We start from the raw sequence: 17,262 nt of genomic DNA, 5'->3' as shown, positions 1-17,262 counted from the left end.
TCTTACTGACTTCAGTTATAGGTTTTTCTTGACTTAATCTGTCTTGACACTTAGAAAGCATTTTGCTACTGCACGGTATAAATAACTAAATGTTTCTATTTTTTTCATATTGTTAATTACTGGGACTTTTTAGGAGCTTCTATGTACTATTTTTGTTCTCAAGCTGTTTATTACAACCACTGTGCTTTAATGCATGAGTAAGATATAGGTCTTCTACACATAACACCTGTGTTTTTCTTCTGTGGTGTATTCAGTAATGCAGTTTTTCAGTAGATCTAATAATGAAATACATATTTTAAAAAAAATATTGACTACTACAGAATTTATATTTAATGGATTTCTAATACAATTATCCTTTTGCATTTTTAAAATACATAGTCAAATTAGAAATCTTGAAGAGAAGATATTTATGTGTATCTTAAATCTATTATTTCACAGTATATGTGAGTATCTGTATATATTTTCACAATTTAGAAGCAAGGGATTATAAAAATTAATCGTATTTCTTAAAATCCTAATCCTTTGTGGAACCAAGCCTTTATTCCAGGAAGAAGTTTCTGGACACCAACAGATGGTAGTGGGCTCTCATGGCTAATAATTGCATACTAAACCATTTTTTACCTTTCTGCTTTGTTCCTAGGCGAAATGTCAACCAAAGTACCAAACATTAAACTGAAAATTGATCCTCAGGATCTGCAGATCCAGACCTTTACAGTGGAGAAATTACTGGAACCACTTATAATTCAGGTATTTTAACATTGCAGAAAAGAAATTAGGTAGACATATAGAGAAATGAATGAGGTTGAAGAACTTAGGTTAAGGTCACTATTGTGAAAAGCATACTCATGACTCTTCTGAAACTGGCTTGGGAATTGTACAGAGAACATCTTCTTCCAGCCTTGGTAATTCATGAAGTTACTTCCTTTTTGCAAATGCTACATTGTTTGGTATAGTAACTATTGCATGTTTTAGCTAGTCTTTTGCGCAGTATTATCCATGGGCATTTAAATGTGGAGTGTGTTCGGAGATTGAGTTCAAATCATGAAAAGTTTCATCTTGTAAATAGTGGATGGAGCCTTGAAATCTGTAGGTGAGTTTCTTTACACAAATTCTGGGGGAACAAAAACCAAACTATTCTATTTTAGAAGAGATTCCCTAAGAGCTGCATAATTGCTGTGTATTGTATAAACATATCTTAGCACTTTTCCTTCCAACTAAAGAAAATTTGAACTGGGAGATTTGCAGGTTTATTGATGAAACTTTCATTTTAGGAGCAGTTCTGCATTCTTGAGTTTTATTTGAAGTATTCACCAGTTCAATATGCTGTTAGAGAGAGAATATTTAACAGACTTTGTGTATATTTTTTATGGATTAGAAATCTTTTATTTTTTATCCAGTGGAATGGCAAGGATCTACTTGCAGAAGACTTGACATGATTCTGCAAATACTGTGGGTAACTAAGTGTGTTAAAGGATCTTTACAGAAAAAGAAAACAGAGTGCATCTTCTATTTTAAATCTCAATCTTGTTGAATACTCTCTTCATTTTATTTAGAAATGTACAAGTACTTGTTTTTATTTAGTCAACTGCATGTACCACAAGGTTGTCTGTCTACGAGTGTCCTTCAACCTTTTCAAGATGCTGAATTTCCTGTCATTGCTGTACACTGCTTCTTAAGTATTCTTTTTCCTGGTGCATGGGGATATGTTTGCATGGCAGCCATTGCTCTGGCTGCAGTTTGTATAGATACAAAATTTCACATTCAAATTTTGGACATTTGCTAATATGCAAAGAATACTTTGGCCAATTTTACAACCTGAAAAATGGTAGGTATAATGGCTTTGAATTAGCTTCTGTGATTGGTTAATATCATTTCAAATTCACTGAATAACGCATGTTACAAGAGAATAACTTTTTGTTAAGTAGTATATGTCAATAAACAGCAAACAAAAAGGGAACTGGGAGAATGGTTAGGTAAACAGAACGTAACTGGGCTGAAAATCCAGTATTCTGGCCATTATTTTGTTTATAGACATGCAACAATTGGGAATTTACAACTTATTTAAAAAGCAAAAACAAAATGAAACAACAAACAGTTACACATACAAAAAAGATATATAATGTTCTATTATTTCTATTTTATTATAACTGCAATTTCTCTATTAAAAATAAATAAAACTATCATTTTTATTAAAACCACAACTGCTACTGTTGTACTTGAATAGATACTAAAGGAAAAATATATATTTTTCTGTCCCATGGGTCATTAATTGGCATCTTTTGACTGTGTCAACCACTCTGGCTTATGGTAAATTTTGTTTCTCCAGGAATGCACTCCTTTTTACACACTGCTCTGATTGTGTTTTTCATTCTTTGTTCTGGGAGCCAGTCCTCTGCAGACTTGTTATCTGGGCTTGCCAAGGAGTTGTGACCAGGTACAAAGGAACTGTCAGATTATATCTAAAAAGGCAGCACGTGATATGAGTGGAGAGAAAATGAATACAGCAGTGAAAGATGAGGACTAGAGAATGCCAAATATGTTTGGTGTGATGATGCTTATATGTATTTGCATTTTCATGTCAGATTAGTCATTTCTCTTGGAAATGCCCTATATGGTCTAAAACCTAAGAAAAGAAGTGCTGATAATGTGTTATAACAGATATTCTTTGAAAAAATTGCTTTAAAATCTATTTAAGCGATGTAAATTTATCTTGAAGTTATCTTGAATGAAGTTATAATGAAGTTATATTTCCCCCCTTTGAAAATTTGTCTTTGCTGATTTCATCCATTCAGAATTTTATTTATTTATTTATTTTATTGGGTGATTGTTTTGGAAATATTTTTAAATTGATCTTTTCCTTCTTTATCTGTTCCTTCTAGAAAATTCTCTTCTTCTGTAAGTGATCTTTTTATCATTATCTCAGTTTAAGCTTTTATTAACTAAGCTGCTTGTCACTTCTTTTGCCTTCCCGTTATTATGTATTTATTTCTGCATGGTATGATTGATGACATATAAAACTTCAGTAACAGCTCAGTGCTTTGTGGGAAGTTGCCAAAATCGACCATTATATAAGATCAGTTTCAGAGTGATAGGCTTGGATGGGTTTAGTCTGCATTCTGTAGGTCAGCTTGTGCTACAACAGGGACATTTTTAAAAGAGGTGAAATGTAAATTTTGGCCTGAGTCTTACTGGATCAAAGAAACTCAATAAACCAAGCTATCCAATATGTTTAAAAAAATATTCTGAAATATTGATTAAAAAGCTGTTAAAAATGGAGACTTCTTCAGCCCAAAGAAAATATGATTTTTACTTTTTTTACACTCAACCCCCTTTGTTATATAATAGAACTGTTTTGTAATAGAACTCTGAAAGGCACACTTGCATTTTAGAAGGCTGAGGAAGCAAAAAAAAATTGAAAAAGCAAAAGCAGAGATTGAAAATGAATATTAATTGAAGAATGATTAAGATGTTGGACAGGCAATAAATGGAAACTGATCTACAATTAGAAGGACAATCGTAGCAGTTATAGATAATACAGTAAGACTGTTCTAGCCTGATTCACTTAGCTGCTGCTTTGAACATAATTTAACTTCATTTTGAGATATATGTTCCAATGTATTGAGCAGTTTTTTAGGACTATAGGAGCATTTATGTGTGTTTATGATTCTCTGAAGTCTGTACTGGCCAGTTACATTAAGACTTAGGACAGTAATTTGGTTAATGGCATCAGTATGAAAAGAAACTTAAAAACCACAAGCAGCCTGTGCAGAAGTCATTTTGGAAGTGACATTTCTAGATTCCCTCTCTCTTTGCTGCATTTTGCAATTGACAGTGGTGATCACTTTGAGACTGAAAATAGCACAACCCACTGTTTTGCATACAACTATCTAACTTGGTAACTTCTCCCTTCAAATGAAACAACATCCCTAAATAATGATGTCTAGGGCATTGCAGGACCGCCAGTATTGTTGCATCTCTCTCTTGGCATCCCGAGAAGTGACCTGTCCTAAGGTGGTGTGTTAAAATATTGCTGTGCAGGGCTCTGCAGAGAGAGGAACTCACATGTAGAAAGTGGTATAAGTGTGTTAGTGTGATTAGCATTATACTCCTATACTGTACTCTCATGGGGACATACTGCTAGTTGCCCTGTGTCTTCGGAGTTATGGAAAAAAATTTCTTTAATCCTTCTCAACCCCCTGCCCCCATGCAAACAAGCACTAGAAGGGATTGTCTTTGTTCATGGCTTTTATTTTATTCCAGGTGTTTTGGGAAAAGTATGTTTGAAAGGAAGGCTTTTAGGTACAATTCCCTATCATAGAATCTATGATTCTGTGATCAAGGTTTTCTGGTAAATACATCTGACATGTTAAAAATGAGTATTGTCAAAATTGATACCATTCTGCTGACAGCTGTTCTCTTGGAGGTTGGGAACATGCTTAGACAGTCTTTCTATAATTCTGGTCTCTTATCAGAGACACTCCGCTGTGGAACAAGTAGTGTGAGGCAATCAGAAGGCCACAAGGTATTGTCATTTGCATAGCTGATTTCTACTGGCATGCTAGTGCAATGTTTACTCATAAAATAGTTAATGTAATAGAAAAGCATCCCCTTCCTATCTCATTCTCGGAGACCAAAGCTTGCTGAATCTCTTTGCTAATTATACTAAGAATAACATTTAAGACTAGATATAAATTTGCTTCTATAGTGTTGTTGTTTAACCCTGCAGGCAGCTCAACACCACACAGCTGCTCACCTGCTCTTCCCAAGTGGGATGAGGGAGAGAATCCTAGAGGTAAAAGTAAGAGAAATCATAGATTGAGATAAAGACTGTTTGCTATGTGATCTAAAAACTGTGTGCAAGTGAAGCAAAACAAGGATTTGTTCATTCATTCCCGTCAGCAGGCAGATTTTCAGCCACTTTTAAGACAGAAGGGACATATAACAGTGTAATATTTTCTTTGGAAGACAAATGCCTATGCTCTGAGTGTCTTCCACTTCCTCCTCTTTTACCCCAGTCTTTATTGATAGGCATGACACCACATGGTATGGGACATACCTTTGGCCAGCTGGGGTCAGTTGTCCTGATTGTATCCTCTCAGCTTTTTGTGCGTTCCGACCTTGTCTCTGGCAGGACAGCATGAGAAGTAGAAAAGCCCTTGGCTCTGTGTATGCACTGTTCTGCAACAACTAAAACAGTTGTGTTATTACTGTTATTTTCATAGAAAATCTAAAGCACAACATTGTACGAGCCTCTGTGAAGAAACTTAACTCTATCTCAGCCCTGACAAGTAGCAAAGTAGTGCTAGACATCGTCCCTTTTGAATTTACATTAATTAAAATTTAAGAAAGATGTGACTGGATGAGATTAATATAACTTCAATAATTCACAAAGGAAACACTTCCTAACTGCTTTTATTCTGTGATCTATGCAAGCCCTATGAGATGCAGATTAGCCACTTATTTGGAGACCGTGTCTGAAGTTCTGTCTCTGTCTCTTTATTTGTACATATACACACACTTAATATAAGACATGTGTGTATATGTATACTTCTCAAATATTTCAAAGAGTTTTTCCTTACCAAGCACCATTTCTTCCATATATTTATATTCTTTGCACGCATACAGGCTATGGAAATTTTATGGCTGTGAGAGAGAGTTGAGTTTTACAGAATACTTACAAATGCATGTGTTTTAGGATTTCTTGTATTGTATTACCTATAAAAACAAGAAAGTAGAAAGGCTTTTATTTATTCCCATGTTGCTCACACTGACAAAACTTTGCTCACATAGAAATGATTCACTACTGTTTTTAGTTCTATATGGTGAATTTACTTCATGCACAGTGCAACTGATTAAGCAGTATTTATTTTTATGGGCAACATTTTGTTATTCCCAAACATCTGACTCAGACAAGGGGTGGTTAGCATTTGAAAAAGTGGGAAGGTACTTCTGCCGTTGTCATTAGATTGCTGAGTTCTTATATTGTTTCTTCAAATGTCTAGAGGTTGCAGTTACTTAACTAAATGCTTTTTCAACACTTATAAACTATTTTGTGATTGATGCTTTTAATTTTTTAATTTTTTTTAATTAAAAAAATTCATACTCAAGGTATGAAAGTACTGTTTTTTCTTTAACTACTGCAGTGTTAATAGATTGTCTTTTGAAGACTGGTCTGGTTCTGAATATAGCATTAGAAGAATTACTGCACAGTGCCCTAGGAATTCAGTATTTGTGAATCATGAGAAAAACAAAAAACAAAGCAATTCTACAAGCTTAATAAATAATGGTAACAACTGACAACAGCAGATTTGCCACTGTGATGGCATATAGATTTGAAAATCTCACTTTAAAAACTTTGGTCCTATAGTAATTCTCCTCCTAAACATCTTAAGTATTGTAAAATGGTGTTGATTTCCACTGAATGCTGGGAGGTAGCCATGTTGGATACAGCAATAAAGATGTGTGGCAACATAAAAGTAACTGAAATACAATTAGGCATGAGTTGGATTAATGGGGTGTGTTTCTCTGTCTCTCTTGCTTTTTTTTTTAATTATTACTCTGAGCCTGATAATGCTGTCGTTTTAACGGGGTATTCATTCTGTCACTATTTGGCAACCTGTATTGACAGTGGATCAAAAAAGCATGCTATATTTATTGCTACTTAATTCAGTTCTTTGTGTAGGATCATCATTACGGTTTTGTATTCCTCACTGGGATTTTGTGTTGGAAAATGAAGTAGTTCTTCTGTATCTATTAAATTACTTAAGCCGAGAGGTACTTATCAAATTTTGACTTGTATTTGAGATCAAAAGCTGATTCTATTAAGTGACATTGGTCCCTTTTCTGTAGAAATTATACTTCTGATATTTTCTGGCAGTAATGCTGAAGATGAAATGTCTTAGAATTATGAGTTTTCACCTGCAGTAAAGATTATTTTTCTTACTTTTTACATTTGTTTCCTTTCTTCTTCCTCAAAAATGTATGAATAAGGAGTATGGATATTTTACATTAAAATGAACTTACATTAAAACTCAGAAAAATAAATAGTTAAGATATGTAAAAGGCTTCTTAATATTTTTTTTGGTGACAGCTTCATTTTTAAAGTTGTGTTCTGACTTCCTTATATCAGCTTATAATCTCTTCAGATATCTCTTAAAATACTACTGAAGCTTCATTAAATGCTCTAGAGATAATATTGTAGGATTTTTGTTTTTCTTTTTTTTTTTTAGAAGGTATTTAAATTCCTAATATATTCTCCAGGAGCTGGCTGGTGCATAACTATTTTTATTTGCTTTCCTTCCTGGCTTATCAGAATACCAAAATCCTTTCTAACAATCTGATTCTGAGCTATCTATGTTGATGTCCTCCTTATGACATCCCATGGCTGTTGGTGTTAAGTGGCTGATCTTAGTTTTCTGACCCCAAATTCCACATGAATGCCATAAGGGTCAACACTTTTTTTCTTTACATGATGGATAAGCTTACAGAAATGCTTTCCAGAGGATGTTTTTTTATTTACTCTAAAGGTACTGATTCATGAAAAGCATGAAAGTATATGAATTCATGAACACTGGATCTTCTCCTCCTGGACCTGTGAAGAGAGTACTATTCCACAGATCTGCTCAAACCAGTCTCTGTACTGCAGCCATGAGCTAAACCTGCCTGGTGGTCTAAGAAATTCATACACAGCTCTAACTTTCCTTGCACAATGTTGTTGTCTACTGCACAAATGAATAGGCTGATTTAATATGTTTGGAATGCTATTTAATAAAACGAAGCAATTCATACTTAGAAAATGTGTTCATTGAGTCCCACAAGTAGGTCTGTACTTAATTCTACACTATCTACATTTTGGCACTGCATGGAAGTACAAGGAGGATTAGTGAACTTACCGAAAAGAAAATATGTCTTGAGATATTTGTATAACACTTTACTTTAAAAATATTTTAGTAGTGTTCCTGTGTTGCTGACAACTCAAACAATCCTTGAGAGAACAGTCTGCTGCAAAGATTTTGTTGGAATGTGGAGGCTGTGCTCAAATGATGAGGAATGTGGAGTGGGATGCTAAACAAAAATAACTTCTTTATTAATGCTAAAGTGCATTGTTAAAAATTGTAATTTAGATAAGGCTGCAGTAATCTACATTCTGTTTAAAACTGTGTACAACTTTTATGCTGAAAGATCCTCAGAATTCTGATGCATTAAGTTCTGGCCACTGCAGTCGTAGCATATAAGATGAGAAAGTATTTTGAAATGTATTTATACTCAATTCATATATTTGCTTCTGAGATAATGAGAGATTTAAGAGGCAAGTGTGGGAAAATGCAGAACTGCTGCCTGCTTGGCTGAAGCCTTCCTAAATAGCATTAGTAGTTTTTATATCATGATGAGGTTTTTTTTTAATAATAAGCAGTGTTAGCAGTTTATATCAGGATTAATATGAGAGTGAAATTTCCATTGAGTTTGCTTTGATCTTACAGAGAGAACATAAAAATTAGGAATATCAGATTAAGTCTGTCAAATTTAATAATTTTGCACATTCTCACTGTGTGGGCTGGACTTGCCTGTCTCTCTTTAAAGCAGGGGAAATCTCATGGTTTATTCTGAACTATCATTTTATTTTGTTAATTTGAAAGCAGCATAAATTAGAATCATGGAATCACTCAGATTGGAAAAGACCTTAAAGATCATCGAGTCCAACTAGATGCTACTTGAACTCTAACAAACCTCTGCTAAATCATGTCCATGAGCACCACATCCAAACAGTTTTTAAACACATCCCGGGATGGTGACTCAGCCACCTCCCTGGGGAGCTTTACAACCTTTTCTGTAAAGAAGATTTTCCTGATATCCAAGTTAAACTTACCCTGGTGCAACTTGAGGCCATTTCCCCTTGTCACCTGTCACCAGTGAGAAGAAACCAGCCCTACTCTTGATTTGTTATAGAACCTACACTGCTATTCTCTCTCTCTCTTTTTATTTTATTATTTTTTTATTTTTTTAAATGTAGGTTACAACGCTAGTGAAATGTCCACAGAACCCTTCTGGTAAGAAAAAGGGACGTTCAAAAAGAGCTCGTGTCTTGTTAGCTTCTGTGGAAGAGGCCACTTGGAATCTATTGGACAAAGGGGAAAAAATTGCCAAGGAAGCAGCCGTCTTAAAGGAGGAACTTCATGCAGCACTGGCTGATGTTCAGAAAGAAAGTAAGTGTTTTATGTGATGAGGGCACTTAAAGGAATTAGCTTACCCATGCAACTTTGGTATGAAAAAGAAGCTGAGGTATCCATGAGAAATATGTTTTTGTGTGCAAATATCTGAAATTTATGCTGTCTGATTGTATGCTCTCAGATACCACTAGTAAAGAGGTAAAGCATGCAAGCTGGGGATGTGGAAAAGCGCTTATGTTAGGGATAGTATTGCCTTTAAAAATATACGTATGCTTTCTTTTTAATGAAGACAGGATCCCCCTAGCTGATTTTACTGACTATTTAGCACATGTTTAAGATAATGCATACTTTGTTTCTTTTCTTGGAAAGAGCTGTTTTCCTAAATCTGAGTTTAAGACCTTTTAGATAGAAATAATAATAAAAAAAGACATACTCCCTCTTTTGTGCAGTAGTAAGAATTTAGTTTGTGAGCAGTAGGCTTGTTTGGAGTTACATTTTGAGTCTTTAGTAGAAGAACAATGGAAGCTTCAAGCTACTGTAATACTCATCTTCTTATGTCAGAACAGCTCATCTTTGGCCAGTTTTTGCCATGTTCCATTTCCTGATAGCCTGTCTCCTCATTTCCAAACAGGCTCCCAGAGTATTAGTCACATTCTTTAGCTATTTGTTGCTCTGTTGATTTTTTGCTCTCTTCATGGATAATCAAGATCTAGTTGATTGAGTAAGAAGCTCAGCTCGAATAATTGCATACTGAATGATAGACATCTGAAACAGGCTCCTTCATAAATAAGTCCTGAAAATTGATTCATGAGAAGATTTCAAAGGAGAATCAGGACAGAAGAGTAATGTTCTTAGTGCCTGGTCATTTGGTAAACATGGTATTTATATCATCAGTACTCCATGAATTTTAGAAGTGAGCTTCTGATGGTTGCCTGGGTTCAGACTAAGAGGAGCTGATGAAAACCTTTCCAAATAAGTAGCAACAGACAAAGAGGAATGGTCTGCACCATGAAATTATTGTCAGGCCATGCTGTTGAATGAACTTGTAACCATGTTTGGTTTTATCAAGCAGTAGAGTACACTTCTATTGCTCTTTAGCTAAGCTTTGTAGTGTGTATTCTTACACCTTGTAATAATTTGTGCCTGAAGGACTGCATTAGCCATTTGAGTCAGGTCCCTGCCCTTAATAAATTAACAGCTTCAGGTTGTTTGTTCTTTTCTGTTTTGTCTTCCTCCATTTGCAGCCGGGACAGTTTCTGAGTGCCTGCAGTTGTTCAGAGTAGTCATTACTAGCTACTGGATTCTTCTGGACCCAACAAGGGCTGCATTTCAGAGTCTGATATATGCATACAATGTCTGAGATAACTTAAGGTACTTTGAGATTAAAAGCATTTACAGCCAGCAAATATCATTGTTATCTGTCATATTGATCAGTTCAGCTTTTTGAAAAATCAGCCATTTTGGATTAGTCTTAAAATGTTTGCCCATCCAGTCTAGGTCGATAACGCAAGACAAGAAAAAAAAAATATAGTTTTCTATTGATTTTTTTATACATAGATTATGTAAAAATATTTCATATCTTCAATTTATGTATTGATTCTCATCCAGTACTAGGGATGACTACAAAAATAAATAATACGTAAAGTAGATTATATACACTGCATACATTTTAAAAGAAAGTTAAATCAATGTTATTACCTATCATTATGCAATGACAAATCGTGAGCTTGCAGCCCATTTTCCTCCACAGATTTGCTGAACTTCTTGAGTTAATTTTAAGAAGTTGGTGAACAATCACATGGTAAATTTTAATATTTGTTGATTTTACAGGTATTTATAGTCCTTTGGAATTGTATTATTTTTAATTTGTGGTGTACCCCACCACATGTAATTTTGCTTGTTGCTGTAGTTGCATTCCGCTGCTGTTAAATGTCTCTTGTTACTTTAAGCTCTTTGAAAAGGTCTGGATCATAAATTCTGATAAATTATGTTTGCATGCAGTCACATGCCATTCATATTATAGCATACAGTATTTAATTTTCTCTGTTCAAATTTTTCTGTGGTAACTGGCTGGTATTCTTATTCGTATGCTTTAAAACCAGTTATAAATTTTTACAAGTTGGCCACAGTTTATATTTAATGTAGACTGGAATTCTGAAACAATCCTCTAGGTAATTTCACTCAGAAGTGAACCAAACTATGAGTCACAGAGCTGCAGACCAATGTCTGGAAAAAATAATGTAAAATCTTTTCTCACATTTTTATCGCTGCTCACTGAGCTTAATTAGGAGACTATGACATTAGAATTAAATGCATAGTATTCTGGAACAGTTTTGGCCAGTATGAAAATGCTGATTCAGTATTCATTATTGAATGCTGGTCAGTATTCAAGGACCATCTTCTTGCCCAGAAGCAGTGCACCCCAAGAAAAAGAAGGCAGGCAAGAATGCTGAGAGGCCTCTGTGGATAAACAAGTTGTTTCTGGTCTTACTTAAGCATGAAAAGAAAGTCTGTAGGGTGTGGAATCAGAAACAGGTTACGTGGGAGGATTGCAGGGGCTGCTGATGGACTATGTGCATTGTGCAGAAATCCAGTAGCCTCATAGCTGACAGGTTCTCCTGGTAATCTGGTTTGGTCTGGCTTTGTTAAAGAGCACTTTTTTCCCCATTTTTATTCAAAAATTGTGTATTAAATCCAGATATAAGTATTTAGAAAAAAAAAAATCTCACTGCCAGCCTTCATGTGTATGGCATAAGAATGAACTGCCTTCTATTCATACTGTGTTATAAATTGTAAAATAACTGACCTTTATACAAGGGATTAAAAAACATTTAGACATGAACACTTCTGATATTAAGCGTCAAACTATAATTAATGTCCCAATTCTAATACTTAACTAATTTTGAGACAAAACAGTGATGTAGTTTATATGGGGAAACATTATCTTAAAGTCCAGAGTTTGACATGTCAGTTCCTGTTGCTATAAGTTATATCAAGGTGTGATGAGATTGAATCATAGTTTTCAAGTAATTGTACAGGCCCAGCAAAAATGTTTGGTGTTAATCATCATTACTTGCTGACCATATTTGGTCAGAAACAGAACAGTTGCTGCCTATGTTGCTTCTATCTATTGCACTGTCTATCTTGCATGCATTTAGCTGTTATCATGTCTCAAGTATGTTCCTAAATAAGCCTTACATAACACATAACATAGTACTAATAACACTAATTGCTGGAATTACATTTTGAGCCTTCCCTTACCCTCAAAGAATAAATTATTAAAAAGACAGAAACTCCAAACGATGCCAACAACAAAAAAGAACAGCAAAAAAAGCCCTCTTTCAAATGTTCGTATTTAATGTGTTGAGAGGAAAAGGCAGGGAAAACTGTGGCATAGAATAAATGTGACTATTCACATAAGAAAAAAAATGGGGAGGACAAAGTGAGGATATTTACTAAGGAAGGGTGATAGTGCTGATTTGTATTTTTATTCTTCTCCAGAAAATCTGTTAAAAATGAGCTTTGTTTTCTCATCCTACATTGATGTATGCATGTGTACTTTGCAGCTTGTTCTAGGAGGCAGAATTTAGATACAAAAGCTTGAGATCACCTGTTTTGCACATAGTTTTCATCAGACCAAGAACAGATCCTATGCAGAAGAGCTTTGGGCATATCTATAACTGGCTCAGATGTCCCTAAGTATGAAAAAGGGAATTAAGAGCCTGGATATGAGGCATGTTGGGGGTGTATGTGGTGGCTCTGATTACGCGTTAGAAACAGCAGTATGAAATGTGGAAGTAGAACTTCCTGGTATGCAGCAGTAAAATAATTGCAGTACAACAAAATACAATGGTATCTGAGCTGAATAACAGACTGTGGCAGGAGAAAAATGTCCTGTAACATCTACTCTAGGATATTGTGACAAGCTGACTTATAATGGTATTATATATTAAGAACATGCAGGAGATATGTGCCTTGCTTTGACACCAATAATGCCAACTCTAGCTGGCTAACTATAGCAGAAAAAAATGATACTTGTGGTGGAAGAACAGGTGATTATACTAACAACTAGTGTTTTTTCATCTTTTGTTTTTAGAAAGCGTAGGCTTGTGTTCTGATGTGAACTGACTCCCAGTCTCCTCTGGTCCTAATTCTGATTATGCCAGTAATGGAACTTAAGGCTGCAAATACTAGTGTAATTGGGGGTTTAGAAATATGCAACTGTTGGTATAAACCACTGATTTTTTTTTTTCTTGAGTTTGAGACTAGAACTCCTAAATGATACAATGGCTATCAAAGTGATTGTAGAGGGATTATTACTGAAAGTCGTGCTGATACACAGGCAACACCAGTCACACAGTTATTTGCTCTTCTGATTGCGGTAACCAGAAGATTATTCCTGCCCCACATGTAGCTGACAGTAATTCATATTTATGATCCTTGAAGACATGGTAATTACCATGTGTGTTGCACAGAAAAAAAAATATCTTCAGCAACACAAAATCACAACCAAACAATAAAAGAAACCAAAACAACTACCCTACTGTTACTGAACAAAAACAGCAGCCTGAAAAGATAACTCCTTAAGACCAACGTGGGATTACAGAGCAAGCATTACCTTATTATGGTGCACAAAAAGTCTTCAGATTATAAACATTTTACTCAATACAGATTATAAACAATTTACTCAATACATTTAAAATTGCATAAACATTACTGATCTGTTGCTATGAACTGTTTGATAGTCTGGTTGGATTAAGGCCAGTTGTTGTGTTTTGTTTGAATATACATTCTACTGACAAATCTAGTGGCCATGTTTAGTTGTTGTTCTTCACTTCCCTGTATGTGTGTGTGTGCTGCCTGAGTTCCTTGTGATTTACCACCATTATTACTCAAAATGCTGTAAAATGTAGATAGCATTAGACACATTATAAAGTGTACCACCAGATAAGATGTAGATATGAAAAGATGTAAAAATATACCTTGTGATATATTGGTATAATCTTTATGCTTTCACAACCATGTTTGAGTCGCTTCCTGCATATCTACTTGTTGGCAAACTGAGCATCTAAAAATGCACTTCGATGCTCGGTGTGCTGTTTATCCCAAAGAACACCAGGAGATTTGAAATCCTCTCTTTTTACTGGCTTCAGTGGCTCCCTCTCTCTCTTGGTCAGTGGGCTCCCTTTCACAAGTATTTCTTTTGGACTGTAAGTCCATCAGCCTTAAAGGTGAGATTCAGGAAAGAGAGCACCAGGACTTCCTTTGCAACAATACCTCCTTGTGGGAGAAAACAAGAATTGACAACAAAGTCATTCCATGTGGATTTCACACTGCTGCAAATGAAATGAGAAAGACAGATGTAACAACACACAGAAAACAAGAATGTGACTCTTAGATAGGATTAAATAGAAGAAAGAGAATCAATTCAAAGACTGATTGTCTTGCCTGAAACATGGAAAAACATTTAGCTGTTGCTGGAGTATGATCTGGATCACTGTCTGTGGAGAGTGCTCACTAACTGCAGTAAGTGGTATTACTGCAACTGTCTGTACAGGCAGCCTACCATCAGCTAGCAAGCAGCCCGGCAAGTCTGTGTTCCCTTGTCAGCTATTTGCCAACAGCATACTTGCCAACAGGCTCACGACTGACTTATTTTTAAAAGTATTTTCAGGTAATTTTTTTTATATTTTTGGTGCTAGAGAGAAGTGCATGGATATCCTTAACTTTAAAAAAAATTACCTGTGGCTGAGCTATATTTTCACCTTTCTCTTTGAGCATGTTTATTTATTTATTCATGGCAAGCAAATCTACAAAACAGCAATCATTTGACAGCAGCAGCAGTACTTGATCAGCTAACGGTAGTAACACCATTTACTTTGCTATCTCTCCATGTGTGCTGAAATGTGCCTTGGAGTTATGTGTCTTCCTTTAATTATATATTTAAGATATATCCTGACTTTATTCCTTTTAATTGCTTTTTACTTCAATGTCTGAAATAGCTGAAATATGATGGATATGCTTATCTTTCTGCTTCCATATTTACGCCACTGAATTAGTACTCTGTGTTTCATTGTTTTTGACAAATGTAATTAGGGGAGAAATCTGCCTGATGGGATTTACAAAAAAATGGATTAAATTGCATCAGTGTCATGCCTGTCTACAGCACTTGAAGAATGTTCTCACATTGTATTGGTGTTGGATATGTCATTTCCTGCTGCTTGTATACTTGTAGCTCCTTTCTTCCTAGACTGCAATCACACCTGTATTTTGGGGTCATGGTCCTATGGCCATCATATATTTGTTCATTGAACCACGTCAGCCAATGGCCAGCTTGTTCCTAGAGGGTTCATGTTTCAGACCCTTCTGACTTTGCTAGCAGTCACTGTTTGTCAGTGGAGAATTAGATTCAACATGAATAAAGTTTCACATGATTGACACCACTCTATTTCAGACTTGTCAGGAGTAATTCTGTTGTTCAGATATTGTATTGCAGATGTCTCTGTAGCCTAACTGTAGCAGGCTAAAATACTAATTTACTAAGCAGTAATGCACTCTAGGATACCTTTGCTTCCAAGCTGAGAATAACAAAATTCAGGCAAACCGGCAGATCTTGCAAACTGAGCATTAAGTTAAATATATAGCATGTTTTAGATGATTGATCTTTAAGTTTCAACTCTTACTCTCTTTATTCTGAAACAAAATAATGTCTTAGGGACCTCTCCAGTGCATAAAAAATGTTGAGCTGCTTTCAAACAGAGAAGTGAAGCAGGAAAAAAACAACAACCGGTGCTGAGATCCACATTCTCCAGATATGAGACCTTGGCAGAGTCATACTAACAATATCCAAAATGCGTTTGGTTTTTCTTTTCAATGCAAATGTTATGGCTAAGGGCCTGGATCCAACTTAATGAACAGCTGCCTAATGCAGTCAGCAGGAATATGTCTGAGGAGAAGAGTATGTCTTAAATATTCACTTTCTTGTGCTGCACTGTGACTTCTCACTTCATCTGGCATCCTGAGCAATCACTCGAGTATTCAGTAAGAGCTGGATATTGATGGCTAGAAGTTTGTCTATATTGTTCTAAGCTTATTGAAAGACTTGGATGTTGAGACAGCAGAAGTGGGGCTTGTGTGCATAGACTTAATTTAATCATTAAGTTTAATGCTACTTACTAGTAATGGTTTTATTTTTAAAGTACGTATAATTGCGTAAATATCAGTTTAAAGGAGAGAAGGAGATGGTAGTAGGGAATTTTGGTGCTTATAATGTTGTTAGAGCAGTTTAAGCCAAGATCTTTGGATGACTCAGGGATTTTTTTCAGAGACTGAATGCTGACAGGAATACAGTGCCCATTTAAATCTAGTTTTCAAAATTTATGCTGGAAAGCAGTATTTATTATCTATTTGCACAGTTGCTAGCTTATTTGCATAGATTTTATTTGTTAGATGCTTGAGAGTATGAGATTTTCATTCTATTAACTTTTATTCATATGAGAAAAGTAATATTTGATTCTCTTCCGAGTCCATGAATTACTTAACAGTAAGTACAAAATAATATAAAAAGAAGTGATTAGAAAAGTTTAACTTAGAGCCTCCGGTTTTCTTGTGTATAGTTAAGAGTAATTATGTGATTGCCAAAGGAACTGTTTAAGAGTTAAACGATTCAGAACAGAAAAGAAACAGCATTCAAAATGCAGGATATTCTGCATCATCTACAGTAATAGATCTCCATTCCAAAGTGTTAGGGCAACAAAAACACACCAGATTTTTTGATAATACCTGCGACTTCCCAGATAGCTGACAAAATTTTAAGTTTCTTCCTGAATGTTGCAGTATTGCCTAAATGAATTTGTCTTCATTTTACAGGTCAAGCTCTAAAGATATCAGCAGAGGCTTTTACCAGTGATCCCTGCTATTTGCCTAAGAGGCAGGCAGTTGTCCAAACAGCACGATCTCTTCTTACAGCTGTTACACGGCTTCTTATTCTGGCAGATATGGTTGATGTGGCATACTTACTGGAACATTTATCTGTGGTAAGTAAATTTTGACTTAAGTCAGACTCTCTTTGGCCAGAAAGAAAAGTGGTGGCTTT

General features: G+C 35.3%; 1 protein-coding gene across 3 annotated transcripts in view; it reads left to right on the top strand.

The window, feature by feature from the left end:
* Nucleotides 1-17,262, top strand: part of CTNNA3 (catenin alpha 3) — a 289,557-nt gene that overhangs the window by 31,141 nt on the left and 241,154 nt on the right. For all 3 annotated transcript variants that reach the window (XM_031554365.1, XM_019617498.1, XM_019617503.2), the window contains 3 exons: nt 641-747; nt 9,011-9,203; nt 17,037-17,203. In XM_031554365.1, the coding sequence (XP_031410225.1) occupies nt 646-747; nt 9,011-9,203; nt 17,037-17,203 (462 nt within the window). In that variant the 5' untranslated portion in view covers nt 641-645. The remainder of the gene's footprint in view (nt 1-640; nt 748-9,010; nt 9,204-17,036; nt 17,204-17,262) is intronic.

This window comes from Meleagris gallopavo, chromosome 8, assembly GCF_000146605.3.
Source record: "Meleagris gallopavo isolate NT-WF06-2002-E0010 breed Aviagen turkey brand Nicholas breeding stock chromosome 8, Turkey_5.1, whole genome shotgun sequence".
In the NCBI taxonomy this organism is placed as follows: Eukaryota; Metazoa; Chordata; class Aves; order Galliformes; family Phasianidae; genus Meleagris; species Meleagris gallopavo.
This window is presented reverse-complemented; position numbering and strand designations above follow the sequence as displayed.